The 16,653-nt window shown below is 39.4% G+C and overlaps 1 protein-coding gene across 7 annotated transcripts in view; it reads left to right on the forward strand.

The window, feature by feature from the left end:
* ADAM22 (ADAM metallopeptidase domain 22) overlaps positions 1-16,653 on the forward strand; it is a 128,056-nt gene that overhangs the window by 95,626 nt on the left and 15,777 nt on the right. For 2 of the 7 annotated variants that reach the window (XM_048951110.1, XM_048951111.1), the window contains exons 20-29: positions 62-125; positions 1,609-1,714; positions 2,336-2,452; positions 3,138-3,306; positions 4,259-4,367; positions 5,292-5,382; positions 6,685-6,702; positions 9,383-9,577; positions 11,748-11,848; positions 12,374-12,440. In XM_048951110.1, coding sequence (XP_048807067.1) covers positions 62-125; positions 1,609-1,714; positions 2,336-2,452; positions 3,138-3,306; positions 4,259-4,367; positions 5,292-5,382; positions 6,685-6,702; positions 9,383-9,577; positions 11,748-11,848; positions 12,374-12,440 — 1,037 coding nt within the window. The remainder of the gene's footprint in view (positions 1-61; positions 126-1,608; positions 1,715-2,335; positions 2,453-3,137; positions 3,307-4,258; positions 4,368-5,291; positions 5,383-6,684; positions 6,703-9,382; positions 9,578-11,747; positions 11,849-12,373; positions 12,441-16,653) is intronic. The other 5 variants (XM_048951112.1, XM_048951113.1, XM_048951114.1 and 2 more) reach the window with 3 other exon arrangements.

Below are 16,653 nucleotides of genomic sequence, written 5' to 3' on the forward strand. Positions count from 1 at the left end.
TTTTTTTTGTTTGATAAGCAAATTATTTGAAGTTGTTTGTATATATTTTCTTTCTTTTTAGGGCATTTGCTTTGGAGGAAGATGTAAAACCAGGGACCGACAGTGTAAATATATCTGGGGTGAAAGTGAGTAAATAATAAAGTTTCTAAGTTGGTTATCATTCATGTGGCTTGAAAAGTAATTTTTCCTGAGAAAAAATCATGGGAAAATGAATGCTCAGACCCATTGAAAACAACCAGGACTGCATGCTGTGATCCAGAACTCTGCTCCATTTTGATTTTTGCCCTTGAATTTTAGTTTTTCTTTTGAGTAATTTTGGTACTCCTAGAACTTTAAACTCAGTTTTAAACTTAACTTTATGCTTGTTTTTAACTTCATGTTTGTTTCTTTCTTAGTTCCATGTTCTTTTTTCTGTTGATGTTCTAGTGCTGACTGCATCACCTACTTCTCCAAACAACACATCCTCTGCTCCTTTTTGTGGCATAAGCTATTCATCAGGCAGAGCTGTGGCCTATTCTAAAACGTAGGAAAGATCAAAGAAATTGCAGTGGACACTCAGTAAGAAGAGCACAGTCCAGCATGTGGACTGCATGTCTCTCTTTGAAGACGAGTCTTCCTGAAATGATGCCCACTGGCTGTGCAGATTACTTTTGTCAAGCAAAGTGTGTATTTAGCTATCATTCAGTTAAAGCTTTGGCAGTTCAAACAAACCTGCATATGTGCAAGAACCACACATGCAAGAAGGGAAAAATGAGTGATTCTTTTGGTCTGGATGGTAATGTATATCATCTCACCAAACACAGCATATCTGTAGTTATTTTTCTATTGCTATAGCAGATATTTTCTACTGCCTTATGTTTGATTGGCAGTGTTCTAACTGTAAGAGAGGTTTGATCATTTTATGATTGGGAAATAAGGAATTAGGTTGCATTGCAGTACAAAAAGGTGCCATTTACATACTCAATTGTGTTGAAAGCATACAGTAATTTCTACGTGGTCACATATAATATCTCTCTTGGACATCAGACATGTTACATATTTATATTAATAGCATGCAGACTGCAACAGTTTCAGTGGTATGTTTACAAAGAACCTTTGACAGGACAAAAGCTCTTTGAATGGCTTCATTATGTTGGGAGATTATAGGAATGCAGGCACTGCTGAAGATGAGTTCCTTATGCATGGCACAGAAAGTTGAAAGAAAGGAGAAAGTCTCCTTTCTCCCCCTCATTTTGTTTTTCCCTCCTCTTTTTCAGCTCTTGATCTCGTATTGATTACCTTACTTGTATGAGACTGAAGTTTTACATTTAACTTCTTATTAACAACCTAGGGAACCTATAATGACATTTATTGACTAATTTCAGTGGCTTCTGGACATTTTGAGTCAATAAAATTGGTCAATTGTAACAAAAATTTTAAAAGAATCCTGTCAACAATTTTCAGTTCTTGTTGAGAATATCTTGCAGAGTTCCAAAGCACATCTGCAGACCATGATACTGCATTTGACAGATTGGAAAGCTCTATTTACTATCATGGCGCATCCCTATTTCCCAGGGCTTGGCTTTTCAAAGTCTTTATCACCTGAGAAGAGATTTGTTTCTGTTTCAGAAGTGTCAGCTGCTGACAGGTACTGCTATGAGAAGTTGAATATTGAAGGGACTGAGAAAGGAAACTGTGGAAGAGACAAGGACTCTTGGATACAGTGCAATAAACAGTAAGTTGATCCATTTAAAAACAGCTGGTGTGGGATTTTTATCCCTTCTTCAGTTCCCAAGGTTGCATGAAGAGACCTCTGTGCAGAAGCATGTCCTCTTTTTTCATTCTAATTCTGCTTACAGATCCTTTCCCAGCTCTCTGTGCAGATGTGGTAACCTTACTTTTGTTCCTTCACAAACTCCAAAGTGAAAAATATGCATTAACATGAGAAAGGCCTTACCCTCCTAGTCTGACAATGTGCAAGTCCCTGCATACAAGTTTAAAGTCGCTTTGAAAGTTGTGTCTCTAACTCCTTAACATATGTCAGACACCGCTTCTACTGCTTCTCCATGGGACAGCTGTTGAACCTTAATAGGATATTAAATCAATTTGATGTGGTTTGTTCTTGACAGTTCTTCATTTGCAGGGCATTGTTGATAATACATCACAAAAAAGCCTCATTCTCAGGAGAATAATTTTTGTGGGAAATAGGACATTATTTATGGCAGTTCTGTCAGTGAGAAAAAAGCAAAGAATAACAAATATGTTGCAAAAGCAAGTGAAGAAAAACACATTTTTTGATCATGCATTTTTCTTGAATTTTCTTTTTTGTGAGTATCTGTTTATTCTCTCAATGCAGGGATGTGCTTTGTGGATACCTTCTGTGCTCGAACATATCTAGTGTGCCCAGACTTGGAGAACTTGATGGTGAAATCACTTCATCGGTCTTGCAGTTTGGTAAAGTCTACTCTTGCAGGTAATTGGAAATCCTGAAAATAGGGCTGTCAATATACATCTTGCCTGGAAAACGATGTTTCTCATTCTGAAGTGGAGAACTGTTTACATAAAAAAAATAAAAAAAAAAAGTGTCCTATTAAGAAGTAATCATTATTCCAGCTCAAACTTTTTAACCTTCTGAAACTTTACTGTGTATGGAGAGCCCAGCTGTTTTGCAGACCCCTTTGTGTAGCTGTCAGTTTTGCCAATAGAGAGATAATGCTCTTCTCTGGCCTCTCAAAACTACATTCTTTAATATTTGTAGCATGTTTAGTTTGCTGAAAATACTTAGACATTTGCTGCACTGCTAAAGCTAACTGGCAGCTTAATGCATTGCCTTATGTTAGTTTAATACCAGTTACAGACCTGGTATGTTCTCACAGCAAGATGAAATAAAGTCCTGCATAACTAAATTCAGTGTTTCTTACAACACAAGCTCTTATGCAAGAAAAATGTTGTTTTCATCATTATATTCTTTGATGTAGATATACTCCATTTTGCTTTGCTTCACATTGGGGCTGGTGAGATAAATTAGCTAGTGCATATTCTTCCCTGGTCCTGTGCATTGCATAATGCAGACAGAAATGAAGGTAGCAGCCCAGAGCACTTTCTTGGGTGTCTGGTAAAAGCACAAGTCTCTGGGGATCTTCCTGCTTGTCTTATAGTGGTGGGCATGTGAAGCTTGATGAGGAGACGGACCTGGGCTATGTGGAGAATGGGACGCCATGTGGGCCAAATATGGTGTGCCTTGACCATCGCTGCCTCCCCATCGAATCCTTCAACTTCAGCACCTGCCCGGGCACCACAGACACCCAGATCTGTTCAGGACATGGTGTATGTTCTTATACTCTTCATTCCTCTTGTCCGTTCTGGCTAAGTATACAGTATTGTGTAGCAGAGTAGCTAGACCTTGCATGAAGCCAGCAGCGTGACTCTAGAAGTCTATACTGAAGGAGACTTATCAGTGAACATAATGTGCTGCAGTCTAAGCATCACAGTAAGTAGATATTAATTTTACAAAAATCTTACCAGCCATCACTTGAGCTAACTTGCTTGGTATTTCCTCGGGCAGCATTCAGAAGGATATAAAGGTTTTGTTGCCCATTTCTTAGAAAGGAGGGGCTGTGTTCTTCCAAATGCTCTCTTTAATTACTTCTGTTGTGTCAACAGCCAATGAAATTCATAAAGTCATTTGATTTTGTTGGCTGAGAGTTAATTCCCACCAGAAAATGGAGTAGTGAACTAGCTCCCGGCTTTCATGGTCAGTGTCTTTGGTCAGTGCAGAGCCTATGGTTTTGCTGTGGCCCTGGCAAATCTCTTTGTCCCTCACGCAGTTTGAAAGAGTGTCCAGGTCCCTGTGGCTTGGCTGAGATCAAAGGAACTGTTCTCTCTTAATGCCTTTTGTCTCCTGCACTGTATGAGTACTCCCTTTATTATCTGAAATTAACCACTTCTTCATATTAAAAAAATAATTGAGTCTCCTAAAGCAATTTTAGATGGCTCTATTAAATATACATTGAATTAAAAATCTATTAATGTACTCAGTATCTCCCACTATGTGATATATTACATAATATATTACAATATAATACATATATAAAGTGTAATGATGCGTTTAATATATTTATATCTAATACATAAATTAAAAATTGCAGTATATTAAAAACGTTACGCAAAATTTTGCAGGCAGTTAAAGTTGGCACATCTAACTGTACCTATTCTGTAGTTTAATTATGGGAATAGATTAATTTTATTATTTGATTCTGAACGGCACTTTTGGCTGCAGGTTTGTAGCAATGAAATAAAGTGTGTCTGTGACCGATTCTGGGGAGGAGATGACTGCAGTTCTCGAATCAAAGATGATGTATTTTTTTATAAAGATGCCATCAACAAAGGTATGTAGTTATAATTTTTTAACAAAAATTAGTAAAGCTTGGATTTGAGGAAGTTTCATTAAGCAAAACTAGCTCTCTGACTCTTCCAGCCAGCATGCAACACGATGCACCGGTAGGAGCCTCATCCCCTTTCTTCCTTGTTCAGCAGAAGCACTCACTGTCAGTGCCACTCATGAGTATTTGGTGCAGCACTTGTGACTGTCACCAGTGCATCTAGTTGTGCTTTGCTTGCCCCAGACATTTCAGTGACCTGATTAAGTGATTGATAGGTTAGGACAAACAAAAATTGACTTGTTTTTGTATCCTGGTGGAAAGATATAGTTTCTTACATGTCATTTTTGTTTGTAGAGTCAGTTTTTTATTACATGGAAACATGCAGATTGTTGACACAAAATTGTAGTCTTTTACGTTTTTTTGAGTGAGAGTTTTATTCCTCTTGAGACTTGCATACAAGAAGATAAATTGGAGAAAAATGAGAGTGTAAATGTTTTATATAGTCATTAGAAATTGCTCTATGGGGCAGTTTTACTGTCTCCCAGAATGCCATTTCTGGTCTTTTTTAGTTTATTCAGCAATGAGGAAGTTTTAAACAAAAAGTCCATTTTATTCCAATGTAAGCATTTGTTTACTAGACAGGTGATATGATTGCAATATAGTAGTTTAGTATTGATGACATTATGTTGGTATACCTGGCACAACTTTTCCAAGTAGCAAGCATTCAGTTACGTGAAGCAGATAGAACTCAAAGTTTGATATACAAAAGAGCTTTTGATGGCCATGTTATACTTCAAGATGGCATTGCTGGTTACAATTAGTCATCTGAGTGCAAGTTGTTCAAGCAGGTTTTTGAGAGATGGTGAATTTACTGTTCTTGTATATTTTATCTTGAAAGTGCATTTTTTTTTCCCTTTCTTGTGTTTCTAGGTGTTGTTAGCACAAACATAATAATAGGGGCAATTGCTGGCACCATTTTAGTATTGGCTCTCGTTTTAGGGATAACTGCGTGGGGTTACAAGTAAGTGAATTGTATTCTTCTTAATTTAGTTAAAATATGCTTATTTAATCTGATAATTGGCTACGTTGTGATAGAAACAATTCAAACATCATCTGAAGAAATCCAGATTTGATTATATTTGTACAGTATCATTTTTTGTAGTGTTAGCATTTCTCAGAGGATTCTTATATGTATATGTGATTTTGCTTTTGGAGGGTTTGGTCCAGGTTTGAAAGATTTTTTCTTTTTTTTTTTTTTTTCTTTTTTTTTTTCTATTTCTTTTATTATTGGAAATTGCCAGATTGTAATTTTACTGCATCTAACTAAGGAAATGCCAGATTACAGTCTGATTCATTTACAAATCTTTCCTAATGACAGAATAAATTTAGAAAGATTTGCCTTCAGACAGTAAAGCCTTAGGTTTCCCTAAACAGATATTTGTCTTCAGTCAGCTTAACCCCAAATCAATTCAAACATATTTTTTTTTTGTGAGAAAGGCCTGCAGTGTGTAAATGAGTTGTGACTTCTTTCCTGATGTAGAACTGTAAGTACTCTGCTCACTGAAGGTCAAAGTGGATTGTTTTAATCTGATTGCTCTTTTTCAGTATTTCTCCTTTTGTGAATTGCTTCTAAAACCAGAAAAGTGCAGTTCTTTTGCATACATTACAAAAAGTCAGGTGCTTGTTTAGCCACTGGTGTTTGAGTGAGAGTGACTGTCAGAGTCCTTCCTCCGTGCGCTCTTGAGGCAAGTTGCACTGCAGGCAGTGCTGTGGCCAGGACACAGCCCCTTGGTTTGGCATTACAAGTTGGCATGTCCCCTGCCCCAGCATTACTCTGAGGGAGGCTGAGGGCAGCCAGGAATACATAAGGAAAGAGGGTTTTTTTTGGAAAAAAAGCTCAGAGGATTAGGATAGTAAAAGGACAGGTTATGCTGCCATGATAGTTCAACGTTAGCTGCTGGAGGTATTTGAAAATCTGAGCTTGTATGTTGAGTACAGCTCCAGAAGTTAAGGGCTAGTTTGGCGGTTAGCCAGAGAGATTCGCTTTTGGAAGTGGAGGGCAAAAGGGCACCATTCATCAGCAGCACCACAGTAAATAGGCTTGAAATTGTCATGAAGGGCACCTCCAGGTCAGTGCTGACGTTTTCCGTCAACATGAGTGTTTTTCCTTGTTTATTCTTGTTTATGATGATGTTTATTTCAGAATTGGATTTTGTTGAAAAATTTTGAGCAAAATTTCCATTCTGTATATGTTTTACTGTCTACGTGTACCTGCATACTGATAATGTAAACATATTTCTTTCTCTTCTTTTTTTATGGAAAGAAACTACAGAAGACAGAGGTATGTGATAAAAGTAATGGAATGTATTTCTAGAAAATTCTGAAAATATCTTTTCTTGCTCATTTACATGCTGCAAAGAAAATATAGGGGTGATGAATTGTCATATTTTAAAAAATATTTACTTGAATATATAAAATTAATGTTGATTCTGTACACATTGCTTGAAATCTCAATTTCACTGGACTCATTAGCAAAAGTAATGTTCACTTCTTAGAGCATTTTAGGAAAACAGGAGAGTATTTCCAGTAAAAGGCTGAAAATCTGCTATTAGGGATGAAATTATCCTTGAGATCTGAGGATTGAATAATTAATATTCACACGATATTTAGGAGCCTTCTGAGACAAATTCATTTCCAGTGCTTCTTTGCAATTAATGCAAAGTACTGTGCAATTAAATCAGTGTGTGAAAGGAGAGCCCATTCCCTACAGCCATCCTGCTGATGTATTTGTAGCCAAATCATGGCACCAGCTTCAGAAGAGGCCTCAGCTTTTACACTTCAAGTTGGTGGCCAGAACTCAAACAGTGATTTGGGGTTCAGCTCCCAGAAGACCACCATCATCTGCTTCACAAACCAATCTGGGAAGGAGATCTGCTGCTTCTCACAGGCCTCTGCAGATGAAACATTTTCTCAAATTCTCCTGTTTTCTGCCCGTGTTACCAGCCCCTGATCCAAGCTGTTGCTTTGTGTGTTGCTGCTACCTGTTGTGGTTGTTCTCCTCCTCCTCTGCTTGTGTAGTGCTTTCTCTGCCAGACTTAAAATACAAAAAGCAGAAAAACTCTGCAAAGTGCTGGTAGCTTTATGTTGTGCACAACAAGCTCAGAGAGAAGACAGAAACAGTGACTAGAAGAAGTCAAAGCAAGCATTATGGTTGGACTGGCAGGTAGGAAATGTCACCAGGCACAAGGAAGGAAGAATTTGGCAATTTGGTGGTGCTGAGTGGTGAATGTTGCATCCACAAACACATACGTAGCCTTTGAGTTATTCTGTTGTTGGCAGAGGACAGAAGGGACCTCTAAGTATGGGAAGAGACTACCTCCTGTGAATAGCACTGGAATACTAGAGAATCGCATGTTTTTCACATTTCCTAAGGATGTGGTCAGTTTGCAGCTATGTCTGTGGGCATGAACAGAGAGAAACCAGTATAGGTTACAGCTTTTGGAGGTGATGGAGGGATGGAGATACTTCATGAAGAAAATGAAGTTTGTAGAACTATTCTGTGGAACTGTCTATTCTAAATAGAATTATGTTGGATATGTACACAGAGTGCCCCACAAGCGTTAAAAACAGGCATCTACCTCAGCGTCTCTTTTTTAAAAATTGTTTATTGTTAGTCCTTAAATAAAGATGAAAACAAGACATTGAGATATTACTTAAAGAAGCATTACTAAAGGAATAGTATTTGATAGTGCTAAGTGAAACAATGAACTGGAAAGTCACAAAAGGAGTGAATTAGCAAGGATTCTGTCAGCTGGGATAAGGTGGATGTATGGGAGCAGCTATTTCTGACCAGGCAGTGAGAGAGCACTTTGCTAGAGGAGCCCTGGGGAGCAGAACTGTGCATACTCTGTCAGTACTGAAAAGGTGTAGTGGCTGAAGAATGGGAACTCAAGAACTGTTAGAGAAATAACATGCAAGTACTGTGGTACATTAGTGATTTCATATTTCAAATACTTCAGGACCATTATAAATTCAAATCCGGAATGAAGAGACACCAGTTCCAGTCTGGAGTTGGACATAATCTAAGGATGAATCAATCTTCTGATAAATGTGCATCTTGATAAGGGAAAACTGAAGCCAAAAATCCTTGGACAGTGCAGGGATAATTGAACTGCTGGTATTATGATGTAGCCAGCTTTCAGATGAGCAATTTGTATTTTCTGGCTTGGTGGAACTGTAACTGGAATATTGAGATTGGAGTTTTTCAGCTGGCAATCAACTTACTGCCTGAACAAAAGTGGCATAACTTGATTGAGAATTCCTAACGCATTGTTTTGTGGACCAAAACCACACCTCTGGCAGTAGAAAAGGATGAACTGTTCTGAAATTTGTATGGCATTACTTTTATATGTCTCGGCAGACTGAATCTGTAATGGTGATCAGTAGTAGCTGAGAAGCTCTGGCGCTGGCATAAATTCCTTTGGACATGAGGATAATCAGTGAACTGGAGATCTTTTTCCTCCTGAAGTTTAAACAACTCATTATTGTTGTTTTTGAATTCAGTAGCAGTCACAAAAACGGAAAAGAAGGCATCTATCTCAGTAATCATCCAGAGGGAAAAACACTCTCGCTTTTCCTGAACTCCTCTTTGACTCAGGCTTGCATTCTGCCAGGAGTGCCTTTCACAACCCTCACAATGAGACCTTGAAATGTCTGAGCTTAGGTATCCACCATCCCGAGAACCACCAACTTTAAAAACAGTGATCAGAGTTTATCAGTGAAGTGCTCCTTGCTTTTCCCTCCTAAAAACACATCATTCCCTTTCCTGAACTGTCAGAAATATGCAGAAGTTTTCTCTTGGGTAGTTGAATTACTTCTTATAGATTGAATGTATGTGTTTAACAGGTTTCCTCGAGGGTCATGATCCTTGTCTCTTTCCTTAAAACTGATATCTGTGTGCATTTGTCTGCGTGCTCATGCCTGCCATGTTCTCTGACTCTCCGATGTTTGTTATGCTTCAGACAAATACCCCAGGGAGATTATGTAAAAAAGCCCGGAGAGGCCGACTCTTTCTATAGCGACATGCCTCCTGGAGTCAGCACAAACTCTGCATCTAGTTCTAAGAAGAGGTCTGCTTTTCTGTCGCATTTTCAGATTTCTACCTGTTCCATCACCCATTATTCCATTAGTCAGAACATTTCATTGTTTTGCAGCAGGTTTGATTCTTTCTTCTTTCTTTGTGGAATGTTACGGTTAGCATCCTTTGTGCTTTGATTACTGATTTTTCTCACGTGTCCTGAGCTACTAATTATTACAATTAGGCCAGAATAAACATGTTTTCCAATGGAAACCAAATTTGGGCAGTCCAGTTTTCATCATTTTCCTGCTTGAAAATTGCTTTCAAGTAGACTGCAGTAATAATTGCTGAATAAAAAATATTTAAATTAAAAACACTTTTTATCATCTTTGTCATGTAATCAAAGAAAAGGAACAATGTCTTGCTTCAATAATAAATGTAAATTCTTTTTATACCTTTATTTATTGGTGTGATTAATTCACTAAGTTGACCTAGACTTCTGAATACTATCCTTGCTGTCTCATAGTAAGGATGATGGTACTTACATTTTATTTCACTTTCACTTACTAAACTAATGTACTAAATGGCTGCCAAGAGTTGTCTTAAAAATGATTCCGCAAAGACTTTCTGTAGTTTCTTGCTTGCTGCTATGAGTAGCCAAAGAGGGCATTAGATTTTTCCACTGTTTCACAGATTTCACTTATTCTGCCATTGCTCTGACTATTTACAAAAGAAAGTATTTAAAAATGGAAAATTCATTAAAAAACATTGTGAGTCCTCTATAATTGCTGAGGTCCTGAGGTTATGATGTTTGAAGTCCTCTGTAGTCAGAGATGCTTTAATTAAGAAAATCTTCGGCCAGCATTGTAAAACAATTTATAAGAAGCTGTGAATGTCTTTTCAGAGATAGACATTCGTGAACCGCTTCGTAAGTCAACTGCAATCTCGGTTCTTGTCTCAGTGAGCAGTCAGTAGCTCCGTGTGCAGTTGACAAAGCCATTCTCTTTGTGCTATTTTTGAAGAAAATAAGGAGAAATATATGGAAGGGGTACATTTGCAGTGCCATGAGGTATATTGGCTTGAAACTATGTGCAACTTAATTCCATGTGGTCTAATAAATATGTTATTAAGAAAACAGTGGTAGTATGTAATTAATTATTTCCAATTTTTAAATTCAGCTTTTTAGATTTATGAGTTGTTACTTGTTTCCAGGAGCAAAAATTAACTTTAAATGGTACAGTGTTTGTGTTGGAGAATCTTTTCTCGTGTGGGTATTTTGAAAATTTTGAAAAAAGAAGTCTTGGAAAAGCAGATTTTTGTATAGGTTTGTGTAAGCAGGCTTGCATTCCAGCTAAGAAAAATACTTGTTTTAAAATGAATGTCATTCAAGGTGTTTCATCTTTTGTCCTGTATCTTTGTTTCATACTCCATTTCTTTCATGTGTTTTGTTTATTATTTGTTCTGAAAAGCTAATGATTTCTAAGGTCTGTCTGTACTAGAGAGGTTTTTTGTTGCCTGCCACCAGTTCAGATACTTTGTGCTACTGTCAAGTCCAAAAAAGCAAGCCTGAAAAATATTCCATTAACATTGTGCTGGACCTGTCACAGTGCTACCATTTCAATGCCCAGGGACTATTTCCTACATTATTTCAAGTGGGCTGTGATTTGCTCTGGATGGAAACATTGATGGCATCTCTTCACAGGTGTTCACATGACTGAGATATCAGCCTCCTGGGCTTTTCCTTGCTGGAAAAACCTGTGAAGCGTTAGTTAGTATTCACAGGCATTCAAAGATTTAAAAGTATAAATTTATAGTAATTCTTGTTGTTGTGAAATAGCAAACAGCAAAGGCAGTACGTAGCAAGCCACTCCTGGACCTGAGGATGCTTAGGAGGAGAAAATGATTACCAAATCTGTCAGTGGATCTGTCAGTTCTCAGATCTTTTACATTTCATATAAGTTTGAATTAATAAAGCATTAATAAAGCCCTGAGCTTACTTCAGTGTGCCTGTGATTAGCCTTATCTTCTGGAAACTGAAGAGCATTTGTCAGATGCCCGCACTGCGTGGAGAGCAGAGATGGAAAAACACAAGAGTGTTCAGACTTTTACAAAGCACAGAAATACATCTTTTAAGCAAAACTTCTTAAGAAATAAGCCATCTATTCTGACCAGTTTTGCTAGTGCAGACAGACCTTAGGCTGTGTTATGACACTGACTTTGGCAATGTGGCTGTCTCTGAACAGCTGAGCTAGCATTTGTGTTGAGGATACACCCGTAACAGTAACTGCATCTGAGCCCTCCTATTCCAGGTCAAATGGATTATCTCATTCCTGGAGTGAAAGGATACCAGACACAAAGCATATTTCAGACATTTGTGAAAATGGGAGGCCTAGGAGTAATTCTTGGCAAGGTAAGTGTGAACCTTTGTACTGGTCACAGTGGAAGCCATTGCTGCTCTCTGAATGCTTAGGTAATCTTAGGAGAGCAGCATGACTCCTGAAAATTCTGCCTATTGTTAACCTGGAGTTAGGATTTAGAAGTGCCCCACACAAGCTTTATTACATAAAAATTGGATCTAATTTCTGCTATTTCTCCAATGTGAGTCAACATGAAAGAGTTCAAGAGGTCCGTTCACTTTTGCCAGCTTTCATGATTTTTATTATGCAGTATCTTTTTTTCTCGAAGTGATTTTTTTCAAGTGAATGCTGAAACTAAATAGTTTTCAGCTCTGTACAGTTGAAACAAAGTAGTGGAAGATCACCTAAATATTAAGTTTTCCCAGTCTGATGTAATTCAAAAGAGACTGACTTATGGCTTTTAAATGGTCATAGCTAGTGACTTGTCGGGGATGCAGAGAGAATATACAGTTTGGAATGGAATATAGGTTGGTTTCAAGATATTTTACCACCTGTATTTATCCTTTGATTTCTTTCAGGTAATATAGGAGGAAACAGAAAGAAAGTCAGAGGCAAAAGATTTAGGCCACGGTCTAATTCAACTGAGTAAGTCTGAATTTACAACAGCAAAGCCTAAAAGTACAGTTTTCATACTTCTGTTTTGTAGACCAAGACAAAGAGTAATGAAAAGTAGACAGAAGCATTTTTGCCCTGTGGCCCATTCTGATTGCTGACTGATAATGGCTGATCTGGTAATGGTTTGGCTTTCAACCTCTTTTTATGTATTCTTTAACAAGTTATCTATCAATTTTCTTTTTTGTGTAGGCATTCTCACAGTCATCCCCATAGCAATTCACAATGATGGTGGCAGCCTGCACCATCACTACAGCCCGTTATCTACAGTAAACTGCCATTGCTGAGTGTATCCTGGTTCAGTATTGAATTTCTGATAACTCATTTCCTACCCTTGTCTTCACCTTGGGTTGGACCATTGCAGAGTTAGCGATTCGCATCTCTGTGAACCTGCCTGGAGTCTTTAGGGGAGGTATCTTCTCTAAGAGTATCTCATAGTTCATTGTTGTAAGCTAGCAAAAACTGAAGGAGCCAGTCTTGAGTAAGCCATGGCAGTCCTTACCATGTGGCTGATCCACAGACCCCTACAGCATGACTTATATGGTGTTCTATATTGATGTGGTAGTTACATTTACTGAAGAGTGAATTCACTGCTTCCCACAGGGAAAGAGCCTTTTACTTAATCCTACTGGTTCAGGCTTCTTTCATGACTGAATGGGGAATGGCTGGAAGCATCATCTCTAGGCGTGTCAAGCACTGGCTGGCTTTTCAGCACTTACACTCCACAGAAATGACCCCTCTGTGACCATGACAGCAATGACAGTGCCCTTTCTCATACCATTAGTACTAACTTTGCACCTGTATGGGCAAGCAGGCTTGATGCCAACCCTGCTGGAACTAGTACTGCTGTCACCTCTCTGAGCCCTGTTTTCTGCGATTTGGGGAGTTAAGTTTGTTCTGAAATTTTTCTTCCACCTGCAATGAACTTTCTTGAATCAAGTAGGCTTAGAAACGTTCACACAGAAGATTCTGTCTTCCAAACTACAGAAATAATAGTTTGATGCACAAAGTAATTATCGCATTACATGGCCAAAATGGTCACATGGAACCAGAAATATTAGCCCCATGCCCTTTAGAGAAGTTTATCAAGTGCCCCTGTGCTCTTGGTTTTAGTGCTGATAAGCCCTTAAAGGAATATTATTTTCCTCGTTTTCTTTTCTCCTCACATGAGCCAGTTTGATAAAAGTGAAATTAATCTGACCAAAACAAGATTGGAAGTTCTTCTTTAGAAGCTTGTCCTGTGCTCTTCTTCATTTTCTAATTGAATTCTCAAGCAAGATTTATAAAAACAACATGGTTAAATTAATTATGTCATTATTCTATTGCTCAGCAGAGTTGCAAACTGGAGCTGGATTTGATCCATAAAAAATAAGACCAGAGCAGCTCTTTTTATCCCAACAAAATTGTGTGGGAAGAACATAGTTTTCAGTGAAAGCCAAAAAAAACCTCTAACGGGCATATTTTTTCCTCTGTGCTGCTCAGCTGCTATACATTTGCTCCAAGATCTTTAGAGTGCAAAATAATTGGGTAGACAGTGTGTGAGTTAGAAATCTTTTTCCCAACACCATTGTTTTTTGTTTCTTTTTTTTGAAAGTGCTCCTAAATTCCCACCTAATTCTCAGCTGTTCTTCCTGCTTCTCTCTGTGCCTCTCATCCCAGCAGCAGCCCCTGGTGCTACCCCAGCTAGAGATGTAGCACTGCACGTTCTGTCCTGCAGAGACAAGAGGCTCTTTCTGATGGGGCCTGTCCTGGATTGCATGAGACTGTCTGAGTCTCCTTGGCAAACCTGTCACTTACAGAGTTCTCACTGTGCCAACGATGTGCTGTGAGATTCAGTGGGGAACAGAGAGAACTGCCCAAGGCACACAGCAGTCTGGTCAGTGAGATAATGTGCTCTGAAAGAAGGGAAAATTGACAGAGGAAAGTCTAACTGTGGCCAACATATCCATAAAAAATAAATATGTCAGCTGCGTTGAGGATGCCTCAGAATACGTGGTGGTTTTTCCCAAATTTACCTTCTTATCTTCTCTGGGAAACAGAGTAATCTTAAAATCTGTTTTGAAACAGAAAGCCCACCTAAAGCCCTGCAGGTCCAAAGAATACTTACTGAGACAGAAAATAGGGAGGAATGCTGTTTGTCTCTTGTTAGTATCAGAGACAAATGGATCTCCCACTAGAAAAATGCATTCATTTGTGCCATACCTTGTGCAGAATTCTTTTTTAATGTTCAGATGCAGACTAATACACTTGCTTACAAAAGTATCCGACGTATTCATTGGTCTGTAGCAATTGCACATACTGTGCACAACCTTTTTTGTATACAGCATCAGATAACAGAGAAATGTGCCATTGGTCATTTAAATGACATTGTTTTAAGCACTGAGCAAGGTCTGGGCTGTGCAGCCCTCATGAACAGCACTGACAGAGGGGCTGCATGCGACTGTTCCTGAAATGTGTCCTGGTGACACCTCTGTGCATCCCCTTGTGCACAGCAGTTCCATGGTACAGGGCACTGCTGGGAGTATGGCTCTGCAGAGACTGCTACAGCTCTTTTGGGATGCATTAGATTGTTTCTAGGTGTTTTAAAGCAAAATTCTTCATTAAAGGCAAGTGGTTCAGTTCACACAGAAGCAATGCCAAAAGGCTAAATGTTTCTGCAGCTTTTTCATAAATGGCCTGATAAAACTGATTAGAGGTATCCAAGAAAGACAATGAAAGTTTTTTGAATAAGCTGAATTTTAACTGGGAGCATGTGTTAAAACAGGTCCCAGGAAATGTGTGCTTTGCCAAATAGCAATTCTGCTCTCTGTTAGTTCGCACTGCTTTTCCTATAAGCGTTTATCTTCCTCGTTGTTATAACTGATGCAAACATTTTTTGGCTTAGACTCTCTGTTATATATTGTGTTTTTGCAGCAGGGTAACCCATGCATCTGAGCCTGGGCTTTCTTTCGCCCACCCAACCCCGTCCCAAGGCATAAGCCCAGAGGGCTCTGACCCCCCCCAAACAGGGAGCCAGAATCACAGGTCAGTCTCACCTGCCCCTGCGCTCTGGGCTGCATTCTACCCCCTGACAGTCCCTTTTCCTCAGTATCCCTCAGTGCCACTGCGGCTAGACGCGGTGACTGCTTTGAGGTGCTCCTGCTGCCGCCGTGCTAGCTGGCCTTCCTCCTCCCAGCCCGAGGGTACCAGTGTCCCCAGCCCAGGTCTTTGCACTGTTGCATGTTGTGCTGCAAGCCAAATGGAGCTGTTGGTTGAGCTGTAGGCTTATGTGTAAGAACACCTTGGTTTTCAAGGGAAACTTCTCATTCGAAGGAAATGCGGATTCTGGCCCTCACTAATGATGTGGCCGTGAAGATCAGCCTGAGAGCTTACTAGTGGGATCACTTAGTGATCTGTGAGTTACCTGGTTCAACACTTCTGTAACAGGCAGAATGGGGTGGTGAGCAATGGCCTGTGGTACAGCTGGAACAGGGAACCCCGCCACATGGTGGTGCAACCGCTGCATGCTTTGATACCACTCTACACTTGGTTTTCTAATGCAGGGAGCCAGACTGGGAGTGTTTCATGGTTACCAGAAGAACCTTTCAAATGAAAAAATCAAGTCAAAAGTACTGCAGTGATGTCTGTTTTCCAAGAACATATGTAGTCGCACATAGTTAATGCTAAAACCCAAACCTATTAGTTCCTGATGACACTGGTATCAGCCTGTGGCTCCACTTGCAGTTCTCGTGCTGTGCTACCTTTTTTGACATTTTCTTTCCCTAAGAGGCAGAGCTGGAAAGCATGAAGCACTCCTGATTCCTTATCAGTAAGCGAGCTGAGGAAGCTACTTAGAAGCGAGCACTTGTGGCTGAGGGCGAGAACGTTTGGAAAGCTGTGGCTGTGCTTGTGCGGGGTGGGGAGAAGTTCCAGAGCCAAAAAGGAGGCCTAAGCAGTCAGAAAGTGCCGCTGCTTTTGTCTCTGATGTGGTCTGAAATATGGGCAGGTTTAAAGGGCATGGTCTGGCTCCACCAAACCCCACCTGAGCAGTCCCTTCTCAGGCCTGTTCCCATGAGCGAGGTCAATGGAATCCCTTTCGTAAGGATGGTGAGAACTGACCCCAGGTACCAAAACTAACTTAAAAAGATTCTTTTTTCCCCCTTTCCCTTGGTTACAAGTTATTTCCTGTTTCAGAGTGTGCTAATCT

Source organism: Lagopus muta, chromosome 7, assembly GCF_023343835.1.
Source record: "Lagopus muta isolate bLagMut1 chromosome 7, bLagMut1 primary, whole genome shotgun sequence".
NCBI lineage: Eukaryota > Metazoa > Chordata > Aves > Galliformes > Phasianidae > Lagopus > Lagopus muta.